This window comes from Arvicanthis niloticus, chromosome 12, assembly GCF_011762505.2.
Source record: "Arvicanthis niloticus isolate mArvNil1 chromosome 12, mArvNil1.pat.X, whole genome shotgun sequence".
NCBI classification, from domain to species: domain Eukaryota; kingdom Metazoa; phylum Chordata; class Mammalia; order Rodentia; family Muridae; genus Arvicanthis; species Arvicanthis niloticus.
The window spans coordinates 66,907,190-66,922,772 of NC_047669.1; the positions used below are offsets into that span (position 1 = coordinate 66,907,190).

The window sequence follows — 15,583 nt, forward strand, 5'->3', positions numbered from 1 at the left end:
CTTCAAGCCTCAGTAAGTATCAACAATATAGACCATCCCTGGAGAGGAGGAATCCATTTCTAAATACAGACTGAATTTTAAAAATGAATATATTGATGTGTTAGATATGACATTTGAAAATGAAATTAGACTGATTTGGCAACCAGAAAGCAAGATGCTGTTAAGACTTTTCTCTTTCCTATTAAGCTTCCTAAGTGGAACACCTGGTACCAACCAGTGTCCATTCTGGGGGTGGGAGTGGGGAAGAAAGGGTAGTCCTGAAATCTATGTGACTGATCTTTCACCTCCCAATGCTTTACAGCTGTCATTTAACACAGAAAACTTGAAATGTGCACACAAATTTGTCTTTGACAATAGAACATTAAATTTTTAGGAACGGGTTACCTCTATTATCAAATATGATTTCATTAAATTATGGCATGTTGACGACTTTCAGGAAATTAAAAAAAACTCCTGCCAAATCAAGAAATACTATATGTATGATATTTCACAGAATGACACAAATCAGAAGGGAATTCCATCAGAAGTATAAACGGTTTCAGTAGATGCTTTTCTGCCCAACATCTGAAGTTTCCTAGTAACACTGGATGAAATGACAAGCAAGACAATGGGAAGATAGTATCCAGCAAAAGGTGCCTGGTCAAGAATCGCAAAACCCATGCCAAGCAGATGACGCAAGTGGAGGTCACATCCAGCCATGCAACATACTCTTCCCTTGCCCCTCCCCCAAGTCAATGACAACATACGTTTAACAGGATCTTGGGGGAGAGGTTCACTGGTAGTCTTGAGTAAACTTTGGGATGCTATGGAGAAAATGAGAGAACATAACTAAAAATAAAAACAGGAACATGGGAATGACGGCAGAGACACACTCATAGAACTCAAAACAAAACAGACGAAATGGGGGCGGAGGGGGGTCATTAAACTAAAATCAAAACCCAAACAAAGAATCAAGGAAACACAGATGAGATCTGTCACTTGTAAAGATCAGTGACAGGACACTGGGAAATCTTCAGGAGGACTTAGGGTCTCTTCTCCCTCATTAGCACCAGTGATCCTCAGTTCCCTCAGGGCCTTCCTCAGCGTAGCTTCTTGAATGTCACTTGTCCATGGGGACACTTCTGATGCCTGGCAGAGATATCCACCCATCTAAGTGACCTTTGACCTCACTGTTCTATTTCCTTTTTAAAAAAGTTTTATTACTGTGTGTACTGTATGTGCTTATAATGTCTGTGTGTACAGGTTACACACTCATGTGTGTGGAGACCAGATAAATCTTTTCAGATCATTGATCCCCATATTGTTCGAGACAAAGTTTCTCGATGAACATGTAGCTTGCTGACTGGCTAGACTGGGTGCCTAGCAAGTCCCAAGGATCCTCCTGTCTCTGCCTTCTATGTGCTAAGAATACCATGCTCAGTGAGTGCTGGAGACCTGAACTCAGGTTCTCTTGCTTGTATCAATTTTTATTTTAAAACAAAACCCAGACCGAAGCATCTCTCCAGCCCTCCTCCCATCTGTTGCATTTTTCCTCTAAAGGTTCTGAGAATCAAACCAGAGTCTGGTATGGTACCCAGCTGTGTCTTTGCTTCCTTGATACGCTGTAACTAGACTCTATAAGAACTACATCAGAACTACTGGCCTTCTCTAATAAGACCCCATTGGTAGCACTGACTTTTTACAAATCAGTCTAGAAAGTGTATGCATGCCCCAACTCCTGGTATATAATGGTTTAGTCCATGCCCGGAGTCATCTGATGGAAAAAAAATAATCTAATGGGGTTTACACCGGGGTGGGTAAGAAGACAGTGTCCAAATCATAAGGTGAATTAACCTCTGCTAATAATATAAAGCAAACTTCCTTGTCTCTAGAATATGATATTCCAGAAACTAAACCTACCTTAGGGAAAGGGAGAAAACCTGAGAACTTTGCCAGGAAATCCTTACCTAGCAGTTAAACCCTTTAGAGCCTCTGGAACAAAGGCCCTTTGTTCCAAAGGCTCCAAGCTCCAGAATCTTTCCTTGTGTCCATGTTACCTAACCCAGTTAACCTCTAGGTAAAAATGAGTTTAGGTATCTTCAGCTGGGGCTACAATCATCCAACTGAAGTCAGAGCTGCTACACTTGTTTCCTCAGAGTCCTGAAGTAGAGTCATCATCTCCTAGGAGACCAAACAAGAGCTTTCCAGGTCCCCAACAGATACTGACTACCTCACAATGTGAGGTCTTAATGGAGTAAAATCTTTATTGTTTTGCTTGATTCTATGATTCAGTTGGAAAACTGTCCAAAATTTCTCAGGTATTCCTGGGCAGGGATTGTCTCCCTGCAAATCCAGGAATTAAAATGTAAGAATCTCTCAAGAAAGACATGCACAGTGACCAAGATCCTTGAAGAGTTCATATTTCCAACTTGTGGTCAGGGATAAACAAATTCAACTGAAGACTTTGCTTGAAAGGCTACTAACAAAAGCAGATATTCCATATATCTGAGACATGGCTTCTTGAGGACTGAGTCTCTGGGGAATACTTTATCTTACATGAAGTCATTGGGACTTCATATTATTTCCCACGGTAAAGACAGTTCGATGTTTCCAGAGAGACATTTCAAGTTATTTCCCTCAGCTTTATGCCGCTGAGAGTTACTAGCACCACTCTTTTTTGTGTGTGTGTGTACATGAACGTACACATTCGGGTGTGATTGTGCATGCCACGGGGCCCATGTGACAGTCACACGTCATATGCTTTCTACCTTGTTTGAGACAGTCTATTTCAACTATGTAGCCCAAAGTAGCTAGTCCCAGACTTCAGCTGCTTCTCTAGCTGCTGCCTCCCATCTCCCTTTATGAGTGCTAGCATTATGGAGGTACAGACTACACATTTAATTTATGTGCATTCTGGGGATCCGAACTCAGGTCCTCACATTTGCATGACAAGAGCTTTTATTAAATGGTCCACATCCCTAGTTCTCGTCTACCTAATTGTCAGAATATGTGCTCTGGGTTCATCCAGGGAACAACATGGGCACCCGTGGTGGTTTGAATAAAAATGGGTCACATAGGCCCCTACAGAATGGCACTACTAGGAAGTGTGTCCTTGTTGGAGGAAGTATGTCACTAAGGGTGGGCTTTGAGGTTTCAGAAGGTCAAGGCAGGCCCGGTACCTCTCTTCTTCCTCCTGCCTGTGGATCCAGGTGAACAACTCTAAGCACATGTCTGACTATGTGCTCCATGCTTCCCACCATGATGATTATGGTCTAAATCTCTGAACCCATCCCCAATTAAATGTCCTTTATAAGGGTTGCTGTGGTCAAGATGTCTCTTCACAGCAATGAAACTCTATGATAGCATCGGAGGCTGCATGGAGCTCAATTCAATTCAATTCAATTTCATTATCAGAATGAAGTAAAAAAAAAAATGTGATGAAATAACAAAGGAATTCTCCACAGCAATCTTATCAAGACAACTGAAGCGTCATAAGCCAGCTACCAGTGAGAGACTATTGCACATGTGCGCATGCAGAAACGTGAATGATATAAGCACATAGACAGACACAGACGTGTATGCATTTGCAGGAAGGACTGAAGAAGAGAGACAGAAGCCACTCTAGTCCTTTTGTAGAGAGAAGCAGTCAGAAGTTCCTACGGGTTGAAAGAAGAATCTACCATGACTACAACAGAATACATCCAAGGCCATGCTTTATTAGAGATAGACGGAGAAATGTGCTTATGACTGAACATACTGTGGAGGAGGCTTCTGGTAATTAGAGAAATTGACAGGAATGTGGTTAGTGGTAGCAACAGGCCCATTCCCAAGACCAAGGGGGAAAACTCGATCTGTTACAAAGAGCAGAGCCAGTGGCGAGAAAGACAAGAGGTGGCCAGGCTGGAGGAAGGGTCCACTTACACACGCTGCCACACACCGCCATGCAGTACTCTTCCGTGTCAAAGTTGTTCCTGTTGCCGCCACATCCGCCGTAAAAGAATGGGGCGCACTTCCCTTCAGTGACATCAAAGTACCAGCGGGAGATCATTGCGCGGCATGGCCCGGTCTCGGCTTGTTCAGAGCACACCTCTAATCAGAGGAGACGTGGGGAACCACATTTAGCAAGAAAAGACACCTTCTGGCTGTTCACGTACAGACTTACTCATCTTAAGCCCTGATCTTCCCAGTGGTGACCTGGGCTGAGCAGAGTAGGTAGCACCTACTAAGTCTTCCCTGAGGAACTGAATGACCCCCTCAGACTTCACAGTCACCTCTTCCACAAAACAGGACATTCTTGGCTGGTTTCATGTGTAGGATGCAGTAGCAGCTACAGGATTTGGGGTAGAAGTGACAAGATCCTCTTCTCGATTTAAGGATAAAAAGTATCTGCACATCAAAAATTTCTCTTAAAAAAAAAAAAAAAAAAAAAAACAAAAACCATCTCCTAAAACAACCTTGAGTCAACTTTGACGTAAAAGGATTGCTCGAGATGTGATGCCAACGCTTAAGTTCTCTCCAACTTCTGACTGTTTTTCTTAGTAAACGATCGCCTAGACTCATGAATAATTAGTCACACTTATTTTTAATGTTTCCAGCCTGTCCACTGACTAAACCTGACAACATATGTAACATCTGGGAGAGTGACTGACAGTCAACCACAGTAACTCCAAGAAATTTTTTATTCGTGTATTTTTATCTGATCCTTAGTCTGGAATGTTCCAAATAGTAACATGCAGTTAACACATTCAAATTTATTAATATATACCACACATTAGTTTACATTAAAACACATCTTACTTGTCAGTCTGTCTTGCCCCTGTCTCCAAAATCAGTTCCATAATCCCCATTGGTTTAAAATGCAGCAATTCACTCAGTTGCATTTTAAAATGTCCTCACTATTAGAAGTTAGGACTCTAGACTTTCCACACATCTACTTTTGGTGCAAACAGAACAATAGCTTCACCTCTTTTTTAGGTGTTGTTCTCTACGGTTGCTAGCTGACTCCTCACATACACACTTTTGTTTAGACTGGGTTTTACTAAGTTACCCAAAGGGAAAATACCTTTCTAAAAGATAGAAGCTGTATAAGACCCAGCGCCTTAGGTTAGAAACAGTAAACATGAGACAGGAAGATAGACTGCTTATTCCTATAAAGAATTATTAATCTCTGGGTCTCAACAAACTAAAAAAAAAAATCATTCCTTATGCTCACTTGGAACACTCCAAGATTGCATAACTTCCTTTAAACAAACAGACAAAAAATATAAATCGTCTGTGGCAGCCAAAGGGAATCCTGTTTTTGAAGAAAATTCCTGAGAGCCAAAGTGGAGGTATCTTTCTTCACCTACTGCCTCCCTTACTGCCATTCCCTGGCCTGATCTTTTGTTTTTGGTTTTTTGGTGGTGGTGGTGTTTTTTTTTTTTTTTTTTTTTTTTTTTTTTTTTTTTTTTTTTTTTTTTTTTTTTTTTTGTGGAGATACTATCCTGGACATTGTATCCCAAAATCCCAAAAGACACTCCACCCCCATCCCATTCAGGTCCCCTGTGTCAATCAACACACTGCCATAATCAACTAAAGACAAAGATTCACAAAAAGCAGGCACGTTTCTAACCCTGGAGAGCCTCAAACAGAACTCTACAGGGTCCACTCCACATAACAAGCATCTAAAACAATTCTGACTTTCCCAGTTTCCACACGGAAGCACTTGGTTCCAGGAGCATCCCCTGGTAGCCCTATTGTGGGCCACCTCCTCTTCCTTTTGGGGGCTGGGATTATACATGCTTTAGCACGCTTCCTTTTGTTTGTTCCTAATTTGATATTACTTCCCAGTAATCTCTCCTTCGGCTGCATTAATGCCAATACTAGACAGGGGTGTCCTGCACTCGATTTGTAGTGTGACCACAAGAGGAACAGAAGTTTTGGATCCACTGGCACGGCCCTCAGTCAACAGAGCCTGTCAGCAAAATCCATCCATGTTGGCTCTGGTACAAGGGGCGTATCCTCAGAGTGTCTCCCACTCACTGAGTAACAGTGCCAGAGCTCCGGGCACAGGTTAGGTAATGGAATAAAACAATGGCAAATGCATATAACGTGTGTGGGAGGGGTTGGGGGTGGGCTTGTGAGAGCCTGGAAGAACTGGACAAAAGTGCAGCCCTCCCTTCTGCATCTAGCAGACAGCCATTGGATGGAGCTGCTTCCGATATTAAGGTTTAATGGATAAAATTAGGAAATGCAGATTCTCAGAATGTGGAGAAAGAATTCTCAAAGCATTAAATTCTACACATTCTGTGAGACACGATAATTAAACCTAATACATAGATACACATAATGCAAACATACCTCTTTTAAAATCCCCTGTTTTATATTTTTATTCTCTAAATGAAGAGCAGAAAGACAAATACAATTTGCTTTAGAAATAAATCGTTGCCTATCTAACTTAACAGTGAAATAAAATTTATATAAAAAAAGGCAGAGGCATTCACATCAATTGTACTAAAGTGATCATCAATACTTCATTCAAATAAATTGTGGTCTAGATTCAACCATAATAATGGAAAACTCTGATGTGAGTGTCATTTAAAATAACCACGATTTGGATGTGGTGGTACATACGTGCCAATTCCAGTACCTGGGAAACAGAGACAGTGATATAGTCACAGGCTCAAGGCTAGTCTAGTCTACATAACACATTCTAATCCACCAGCAACAACAAGAAGAAATAAGCAAGCAAACAAACAAACAAAAGAATTATAATACTAATAAAATAAGCACAAAAAGCCATTTTTTAAAAATCCATTTAAAAAAAATTAAGTTATTGCTATAAATTTAACAATTGCAATATGGCGACATTCCAAGAGCTAATTTATCTGAATAAGAACTATACTCTTTAGGTGAATATTTGTTTGGTTCTTATAGACAAAACAAATTTTAAATCAACATTAGAAAAGTGGTTCTTTTTAAAGAATGTGTTTTCTCCAATGCTAAAACCACATACTTCTAGGAGAAGTCACATTTATCATGCATTGTGAATGCTAACAAGTAGTCATAAGAATGATAAGAAAATTAGTCTATCAGGAAATAAATGATCAAATATTTATTATCTAGTAATCATGTTGTGCTAAATATAATCATGCAAATTAGGCCAGGAAGCTGGAGTTGAAACCTCATGTTCCAAATACAGGTTGAAATATCAACAAACCACACAAGCAGCTGTGTACCTTAATAAATCCACAGACTCAGAAGGATGATGTGTATGAATCTTTTATAGAGGTCTCCAGCACAACGATTCTCAGCGTTCCTAACACTTCATTCCTAATGGAAAGTCACTACCTTTAACATAGTTCCTCATATTATGGTGACCCCCCCAACCATTAAAATTACCACTAAGATTATTACCATTATATTTACAACCATTAAAATCTACATTGCTATTTCATAGCTGTAGTTTTGCTACTGTTATGAATCGTAATGCAAATATCTGTGTTTTCCAATCATCTTATGTGACCCCTGTCAAAGAGCCATTTGAACCCCAAAGGGGTCACAACCAACAGATTGAGAACCACTGTAGCAGGGCTTTGTCCTGAAATGGGCAGTTCCCTGTCACTTTAATCAGACTTGACCTGATTCTCACACCTCCCTATGCAGAAAGGTTTCTTATAAAATGGCACCTGCTGGAGATGGGTCTGTAAAATGAGTTTTACACTAGTCAGTGCTCCTGAGATGGTGCTGTAATCGAGCACAGAGACCGTACCATGATGATGTTTCCACAACCTTGATTTCCTGTTTGCTATGTTGACATTCAGCCTGCGTATCAACAAGCTTAAAACTAGAACGGGGTAAGGATGAGGAGTACCTTGTGTCGGAGGGGAAATATTTTCTTTTTTTAATTGAATGATATGTAAGGATTTGCTTAAGTAAATTGTGTTTATCTGGAAGAATAAATAAATTGTAGAATTTTGGCTATTTCCTAGGTATAAACACTCCTGCCACTGGTATTTCAAGCCATAGTGCTTATGACTCCCAAAATTCCTCACTACAGTAATAGTTTTCACAGCCTAGTAGGGATCTGACTGTGCCACACCAGGAAGAAACAGGCACGAATGGGAAGCTACGAGACAAGGAAAGCATTCCCTTTAAGTTTCTTGTCTCCATGCCCAATCCTCAAAAGACAGAAGGCAGAAAAATGGTACTAAAGTTTCTTCAAAGTATGGTCCATGACCAGCCACTTCTCTCTCTCGATGTGTAGGCTTGGTGAAAGCAATAGGTGCATTGAAAAACATAGCTAACCTCCTTGTGGTGAGTGTGAGAGGGTGTGGTTTTCTTGCTGTGTTTTGAGAAGCAAGGTCACAGGACATAGCTCATGTTGACAGTAAACCCCTACGAGTCTCCTGTCTCAGACTTCCAAATGCTAAGACTGTAGGTGTCCATCACCATGCCCAGATAACTTATTAAATGTAGTTGAAATGTGTTATATTAAAAATATAAAGACACAATCACATCCTAGGATCAGAGAGGAGGAATTCGTCCAAATTTGAAAGAGTTTGGTGTATGTAGGAAACGAGAGATAAAACATGTATTAGAAGAGTCTTAGAATTAAAAAAAAATACAGAAAGATAATAGATGAACTGTTTTTTTAAACAGATTGTCAATTTATCTCACTCTACACAATCAGCTGTTTTAAAACAACATCAAAACACTTCTGTCTTAATCAGTATTGAGATAATTACATTTAAACCTATGAAAATGTCACTTCTCATAAATATGAACTCTAGTGGCCTTCTTCCCCTTATACACGACAGTTTTTATTTTTTATTTTGAAAATAATGCTGAAAACCAATAAAACAATTCAACGAATAACTAAACTAAACATAGAATGTTATTTTTCACAGCTTTTCTGGGAAGACATGTGAGATGGCATCAATGCTTTTGAGAACAAGAGAACACTTCCAGTGAGCTGGGGTCTGGAAACATGATTCTGCCTGAGGAAGACAGGACATGTTCACCTTTCCACAGTGGCTGGCTTCCTGCCACAGTCTCCAACAGAGAAGAATCCACAGGTTCAAACTGAGAACAGCATCATTCCTAGTTCATGTCTGTCACATAACCAAGGTTTGCTTTTAACCGCAGTGTATTAGGGGGAATGGATTCCTTTGGCAGAGGAATCACCCAATCCGAGCAGGGTTCCCTCCACCCTTTACTGCGTACATAGTAGCAGAGTATTACATCAGGTATGGTGCAGTCTGCTAATCCTAACACATGGAACTGAGACACAGGGAGATCAAGTTTAAAGTCATACAATGAGTCCCTTGTGTTTCAGCACACACACACACACACACACACACACACACACACACACACACAACTTGAGACTTATTCAGTCTCATCTTTTCTGGAATTGTCACTGTTCTCCTAATAAAATCACAAAAGGACAGACATACTACTCTGGCCTAAGTGGAAGTCACAGATGGATCTTCAGAGGGGCAGGATGGCTCAGGACCAACGGATGCAGGTATTTTGGCTGCAATCCACCTCACTTTTTAACGCCCCGGACACTTAGGACACTTAGTATTAAAGAAAATAAATATTTTCATGAAAAACCATACTTTTTGTTACCTGAGACAGCACTCTATTGAACTTAACGGTTAATTGAAAAAGAGAGATGTATACATAATTATATTATCTGCTCTCTAATTTGTTGTGTTACATTTTAAGGAATTGATTTTTGTTTTTATGTGATAAACTGTTAAGTAGACACATAATTGTGCTTAAGGCACAGAGTTTTCTTACGGCAAACAGATCTTTGTGAATTTACTAAGGCACGAAATTATGAACTTTATGGATAGGAAATTATGTCAATGAAGTTCTTATTAAAAGTAAGAAAAGCATGCGTGTGTGTGTGTGCGCGCGCGCACACACACACACATACACACACACACACACACACACACACACACACACACACACACACACGTACTATCTGTCTCCGTAAGCCTCATTCCCTAGTCTTGTGTCTTAAGAACACTGATTGCTATAGCAGGCTTTCCACATTAGGATAGTTAAGCGACACTTACGTGCATCCCCTCAGCTCAAGCAAAGCATGTATGGAATGCCTTAGAATCAGTGACTGCTATGCCACAGGGCACAAAATAACAGGCTGCCACCTGTCACCTCCATAGTCAGTTTTCCTGATGTTAAAAGGAATGCTGCACCTTTGGCCCGAATGTGTGAGCCCATTCTCTGCCTTAGTTAGAGCAGAGGTAAAAGCCTATGGCTTGCTCTCCAAGAAGGTACTACTGTCCTTTTTCCTATTCCCAAACACACCTTAGAGCTTTGAGCTCCTTTTCACGCTCACAGCAAGCCAAGCTTCCTGTTTCTCTGGAGTCTGGAAAAGTTGAGCAAGACAGACAAAGCAAGAGTTCCACCCATGAGTCCCAGGATTCCTCTGCCATGCCTTTCCTAAGCTGTGCCAGTGGAGAGAGGGCAGAGATGTCAGCTTTGTCTCCTTTATACCCTGCAGAGCATCATGGCTTTGATTTATGTATAAAACTTGTTAGATGCATTATTTCTGATGCTTTGGGTCAAAGCTCCCAGGCATTCCCCCCTCGACCCCTCCCCCACAGGGTACCAATGTCCTTTTCCACACAGGGTAAAAAGAGACTATGCAGGTACGGATGGACAGACCTGAGCTGTCCCATGTTCATAGCCCTGTACCCCGAGTGAGCAACACTGCACCCAGTGTGTAAACGTGCCTCCCTCATCACTGTTGGGGATGTCTTCATGTCAATTCATGATACCTCTCTAGCGCTTCGCAGTAATCATCCACAGAAGAACAGTAACTTCACAAGGTCAGTCAGCTATCGTAAAGAAGCCAATGCTTAGACAGGATATTACAGTTTCACAAACACCAGGTGTTTAAAAAGTCACCTGTATCCATGTCTCTCTCTGTCTACTTACTGATGAATTTCCTTCCACAAAACATAAACTGTTTGGAAGGAATAAAAAGTCGATCTTGAAATGTGACATTCAGTACCATCTTGTTCAATTTTCTGCTAGATATAAAGTTTCATTGCAAATACCTTGGTATGTGGAATATATTCACACACAAAACTATTTTAAGTAGGAAACCGAGTTCATGCTGTATTTTAATGGTAACAGAATGGTGTCTACAAACACCAGCTCTGTTGTAGCAACAGTTCATAGACGCATTACACTGCAATTAAAATGTCAGTCTGTTGGTTTACCTTTAACACTTCTAACTGGTAGTAAACATTCATTGTCTAAGGTGCAGAATCTATGAGGGTATTGGAAGGATGACTACAGCCACAGTGACCACAGACTCGAGGCTGAGGACTTCCTGTTTACCAGAAACTGGGCTCAATGGTTCCCAGGGATTACTGGGAGTCATTCACTTCTCACAGAGTAGGCAAATATTAGACAGGTATTATTAGCCCCAATTTTTACAGAGATCCACAAGGATGCAAGACTACTTGCATTGATGCATTGTGCAGGATTTGCAGTTCACAGGCTGCAGGGCTAAGTGAGACTCAAATCTGAGCAACCTGTCCTTGAGCAACAAAGCCTGAGGCTCCCTAGGTATTACCGTTAAGTGCTTAGCATAGATCATACAAAGTCATTCTTAGAACGTGCGAGGTAGCATCAGTATTTACATTAGACAAATAAAAAGCAGGTTACTCAACTGACTTAAGGCCATAAAATGATAAATGTCTCCTGTAAACACTGCAGTTGGAGCTGAGGGATGGGGGAGGGGTAGCTTAGTCCATAAACTCTGCTGCATAAACAAGAAGACCTGAGTTCAACACTCACATTAAGAACAAGCCAGGCAAGGCAGGACTACTAGCCATCCCAACAGATCTGGGACTTGTTGGCCCTGTAGCCTAGTCTATTGGATGAGGTCTTGGCCAATGAAAGGTCCTACCTCCTGTCACGGTCCAAAGACAAGGACTAAGACTAGACAAAAGAAAAGGTGGTTGGAATGACCTGAGGAACAACACTTGATTGAGGCTGTCCTATGATTTCTATACACATGTCCACATGTATGCATATGTATCTGCATACGCATGTGCATACACAAGCACAGACACACATACACATATACACTGAAATCAACTTGATTTTAGTAAGTAGAATTCATTTTATGAACAATATCTGAGGCTAAGAAACAGTCTCTACCTTGGTCTTTTCTGACAGTGTAATCTCCTAACGATCCAGCTCCTCAGCTCTGCTTTCATAACATGAGCATAGCAGAGACAATATTTAAACGAATGTGGCTGAGGGTCTCCCAGGAAGACCTTTGGCTTACAAAATAGGTAACATGCTATTTGTGGCTCCTGGAGTATAGCATTCTAACCCCTAATCATGTATTTCTTGACACCTGATCATTACTATGATTTAATAAAAAAAAAAAAAAAAAGAAAATTCCAAAAATGTACGGTGCAGAAATAAAAGATGCATTCATGCCAATAGCAAAAGAACAAGCACTTACAAGGGGTGTAAGTTAAATGGAAGAATGTGTATTTAGAAAGGAAAGTAAAAATATCATTTGGGCATTAATGAAACTAAAATAGCCTAGCTCGTGTGGACCCCAATTCTAGCTTCATCAATTCCTGCTTATATGACTAATGTAGTTTTAAAGTTTCCCTAAGTCGTAATTGCCCTGACCTGAAATAGGGGAAATAACTTCTCTACTGCACACTATAGCTGTAAGCCTTAAAAGGCAGAATAACAACCTGTACTGGCTGGTTTTGTGTGTCAACTTGACAGAGCTGGAGTTATCACAGAAAAAGGAGCCTCCCTTGGAGCCTCCATGAGATCCAGCTGTAAGGCATTTTCTCAATTAGTGATCAAGGGTGGGAGGGCTCATTGTGGGTGGTGCCATCCCTGGACTGGTGGTCCTTGGGCTCTATAAGAAAGCAAGCTGAGCAAGGCAGGGGAAGCAAGCCAGTAAGCAGCATTCCTCCATGACCTCTGCATCAGCTCCTGCTTCTAAGTTCCTGCTCTGTGTGAGTTCTTGCCATGACTTCCTTTGGTGATGAACAGCAATGTGAAAATGTAAGCTGAATAAATTCTTTCCAACTGCTTCTTGGTCATGATGTTTGTGCAGGAATAGAAACACTGACTAAGACACAGCCTTAAAGAATGAGGGAAATAGTGACCCAGAACACTTATGTCTGCAATAAAGAAGTCCAGCATGGATCTGACACAGCCTCCCAGCAGGTGGAAGCGTGTCTGTGCTAATCCTGCTATATACTTTGTACAGCGGCAAAGACTTTAGGCGGCAGCAGCGCACAAAGAATATTTGCTGAATAAATAAATGTTAAGGTAAAATAGAGTTTTTTTTGAACAGGCAGAATTGGGAAGGTTAAAAAGCCAAGGCTAAACCAGTTCCTACAACATTCCCACTTCAGAAAAGAAAACCCTCACATCTCGGGTTTATGAACTGAACACTGAGAACAGGAGTCTGAGACTGTTGCTGCACTTAACTGGTAACAACTTGAGTCATTAGATTGATAGCCAACATCTTCCTAATTAGCAAAGCTTAGAAGCTGAATGGATTTGCAGTAACGAGCTTCCCTCCAAAGAGTTCCCTTCTCTCTGAAATCAGTAATGTAGAACAGACAACTGGGCTTAGCAATTTTATGATCAGATAAAAATAGCTTGTTTTCTTCCCTCTCTTTATTCCTCTCAAGAGCCAATGGGCTATGAAAGCACCTAGTTCTTAGGAAGCACAGAAAGGGCTCAGCTTACTTGTTGGAGCCTGGAGATGATGAAATTATTTTTCTTTCTACGAATGGTTGTAAATCACATTTCTTTCCTTTCAGAGGCCAAAACATTAACACTGAGAATAAGACTGCAATACTAATCTTTTCTCTGCAAGTAGTGTTTGCTTTCAAGGCATAGAAGCAGGCTTTGGAGGAAGAATTTTACAAAGTGTGCGCTCAGCTCTGCTACTGCTGTTCCTACTACGGGGAAGAAATAGCAGTCACCTTCTATACTAGGAATATACAGGGAAGGGTTGTCTGCCTTAATCCTACCATCTAAAACATCTGCATCATTAAAGAATATCCTATAACATCTCAGAAAGATTTGCCTAAATTTATACCGTTGGTTCATTCCATAAGCCTTACATAGAATGAATGGGGTCACATAAAAAAATCTTTTTATAATCCTATTGTGTGTGTGTGTGTATTGTATGTACATGTTTGCATTTTTGAGAGTAGGATGTTGGATGTCCTGCTTTAACACCGTCTTATTTCCTCCACATAGGGTCTTCACGGAACATCCACTAATATCCCCCAACAATCTTCCCGTCTCCACAGCTCTGGGTTGCAGGCTCACACAACCATGCTTGGCTTTTTACACGGGGTTCTAAAGATTCGAACTGTGCTCTTCCTGCCTTTGCTGCAAGCATTCAATCTACTGTGTCAATCCACAGGTCCTGCTTATCTTTAAAACTGGTGCTTGCTTTAGATTTTTCTTATGAACATCTAGCCTAGAGGTTTCTTTTACTTCTCCATTGCCATTGGCTTTCTAGAGAAAGTTATAGTGCGCATGTTCTGTCTGAAGATCTAAAATTACCTCTTACATGGAAAACTATATACCAGAACTAAATACCTAAAGTTACAAAGTCACTCGTGAAACTGAAAAAAAAAAAAAAAAAGGAAGGACAAATTCAGAAAATTACAGGACTTAGAAGTTAACGAGATCACAGATCTCGAGAAAACTCCATCTTGGTTAGAACATAAGTCTAAAGGTCACCACTCTGTTCACCTGTGACTTATGATGGTCAAATTCATAGCATTTCCCATCATTCTCAACACCTGTACTTGCCAGCCCTGGCACACTCACGTTTTGGTCCCACCCCAATTTTCTCAGATTCTCGGGTACCAACTAGTCCTGTCTCCCAAGCGTGCCCCTTATCTTCCACCAAAACATAGTGTTTGTTCCATGTTTCCTACTGACTTTGATGTGCCTCGTAACAGAATTTACCTGGAGACACTTCCCCTGTCTTATTTAAATGCCATCTACTCTTAAGAACCTTCGTTGGCCGATCTGAAAGCTAGTTCTGAAGCAGTCTCTGGGTTCTTATATTTACAGAGTAGATGATTTTGCATTCCTTTGGCTTGGATTTTGTCCTAGATCTCAGCACTCATGACCATCATGACCCTGTGTGTGCTGTGCTCATCACCCGTGCCCCTCAGACTTACCAGTTCACTGCAGATTATCAGTCACTGTAATGTGACACCAAAAAAAAAAAAAACCCAAAAAACAAAACAAACAAACAAACAAAAAAACCCCAAAACCAGAGGGGGTTGGAGTAAAAAAAAAAATACCTCATTCCTTGCTGAGAAAATCAGGGCTGAAAATTTCATTACTCCAGATCTGCCTGTCTTGGTCTCCAGAGACATTTTTAAATGTCTCTGGGAAAAGATGCTTTGGGCATATGAGGAAGAACATTTCATTCAGATCAAGGATACCTCTACTTGCACATGTGCTCACAAGCTAAAATAAATAAAAACCTGCCTTAAATAGAGATCGATAAAACTAAACCATCTATCTGAAACCGGATGCTCTTCCTAAAGAATGC

The 15,583-nt window shown here is 40.7% G+C and overlaps 1 protein-coding gene across 6 annotated transcripts in view; it reads right to left on the bottom strand.

The window, feature by feature from the left end:
• Positions 1-15,583, bottom strand: part of App (amyloid beta precursor protein) — a 227,010-nt gene that overhangs the window by 86,808 nt on the left and 124,619 nt on the right. For 2 of the 6 annotated variants that reach the window (XM_034515226.2, XM_034515225.2), the window contains exons 7-8: positions 3,901-4,068; positions 747-803 (exon numbers count right to left, since the gene is read on the bottom strand). The exons of 2 other annotated variants lie outside the window; for them this stretch is intronic. In XM_034515226.2, the coding sequence (XP_034371117.1) occupies positions 747-803; positions 3,901-4,068 (225 nt within the window). The remainder of the gene's footprint in view (positions 1-746; positions 804-3,900; positions 4,069-15,583) is intronic. 2 more of the 6 variants (XM_034515228.2, XM_034515227.2) reach the window with 1 other exon arrangement.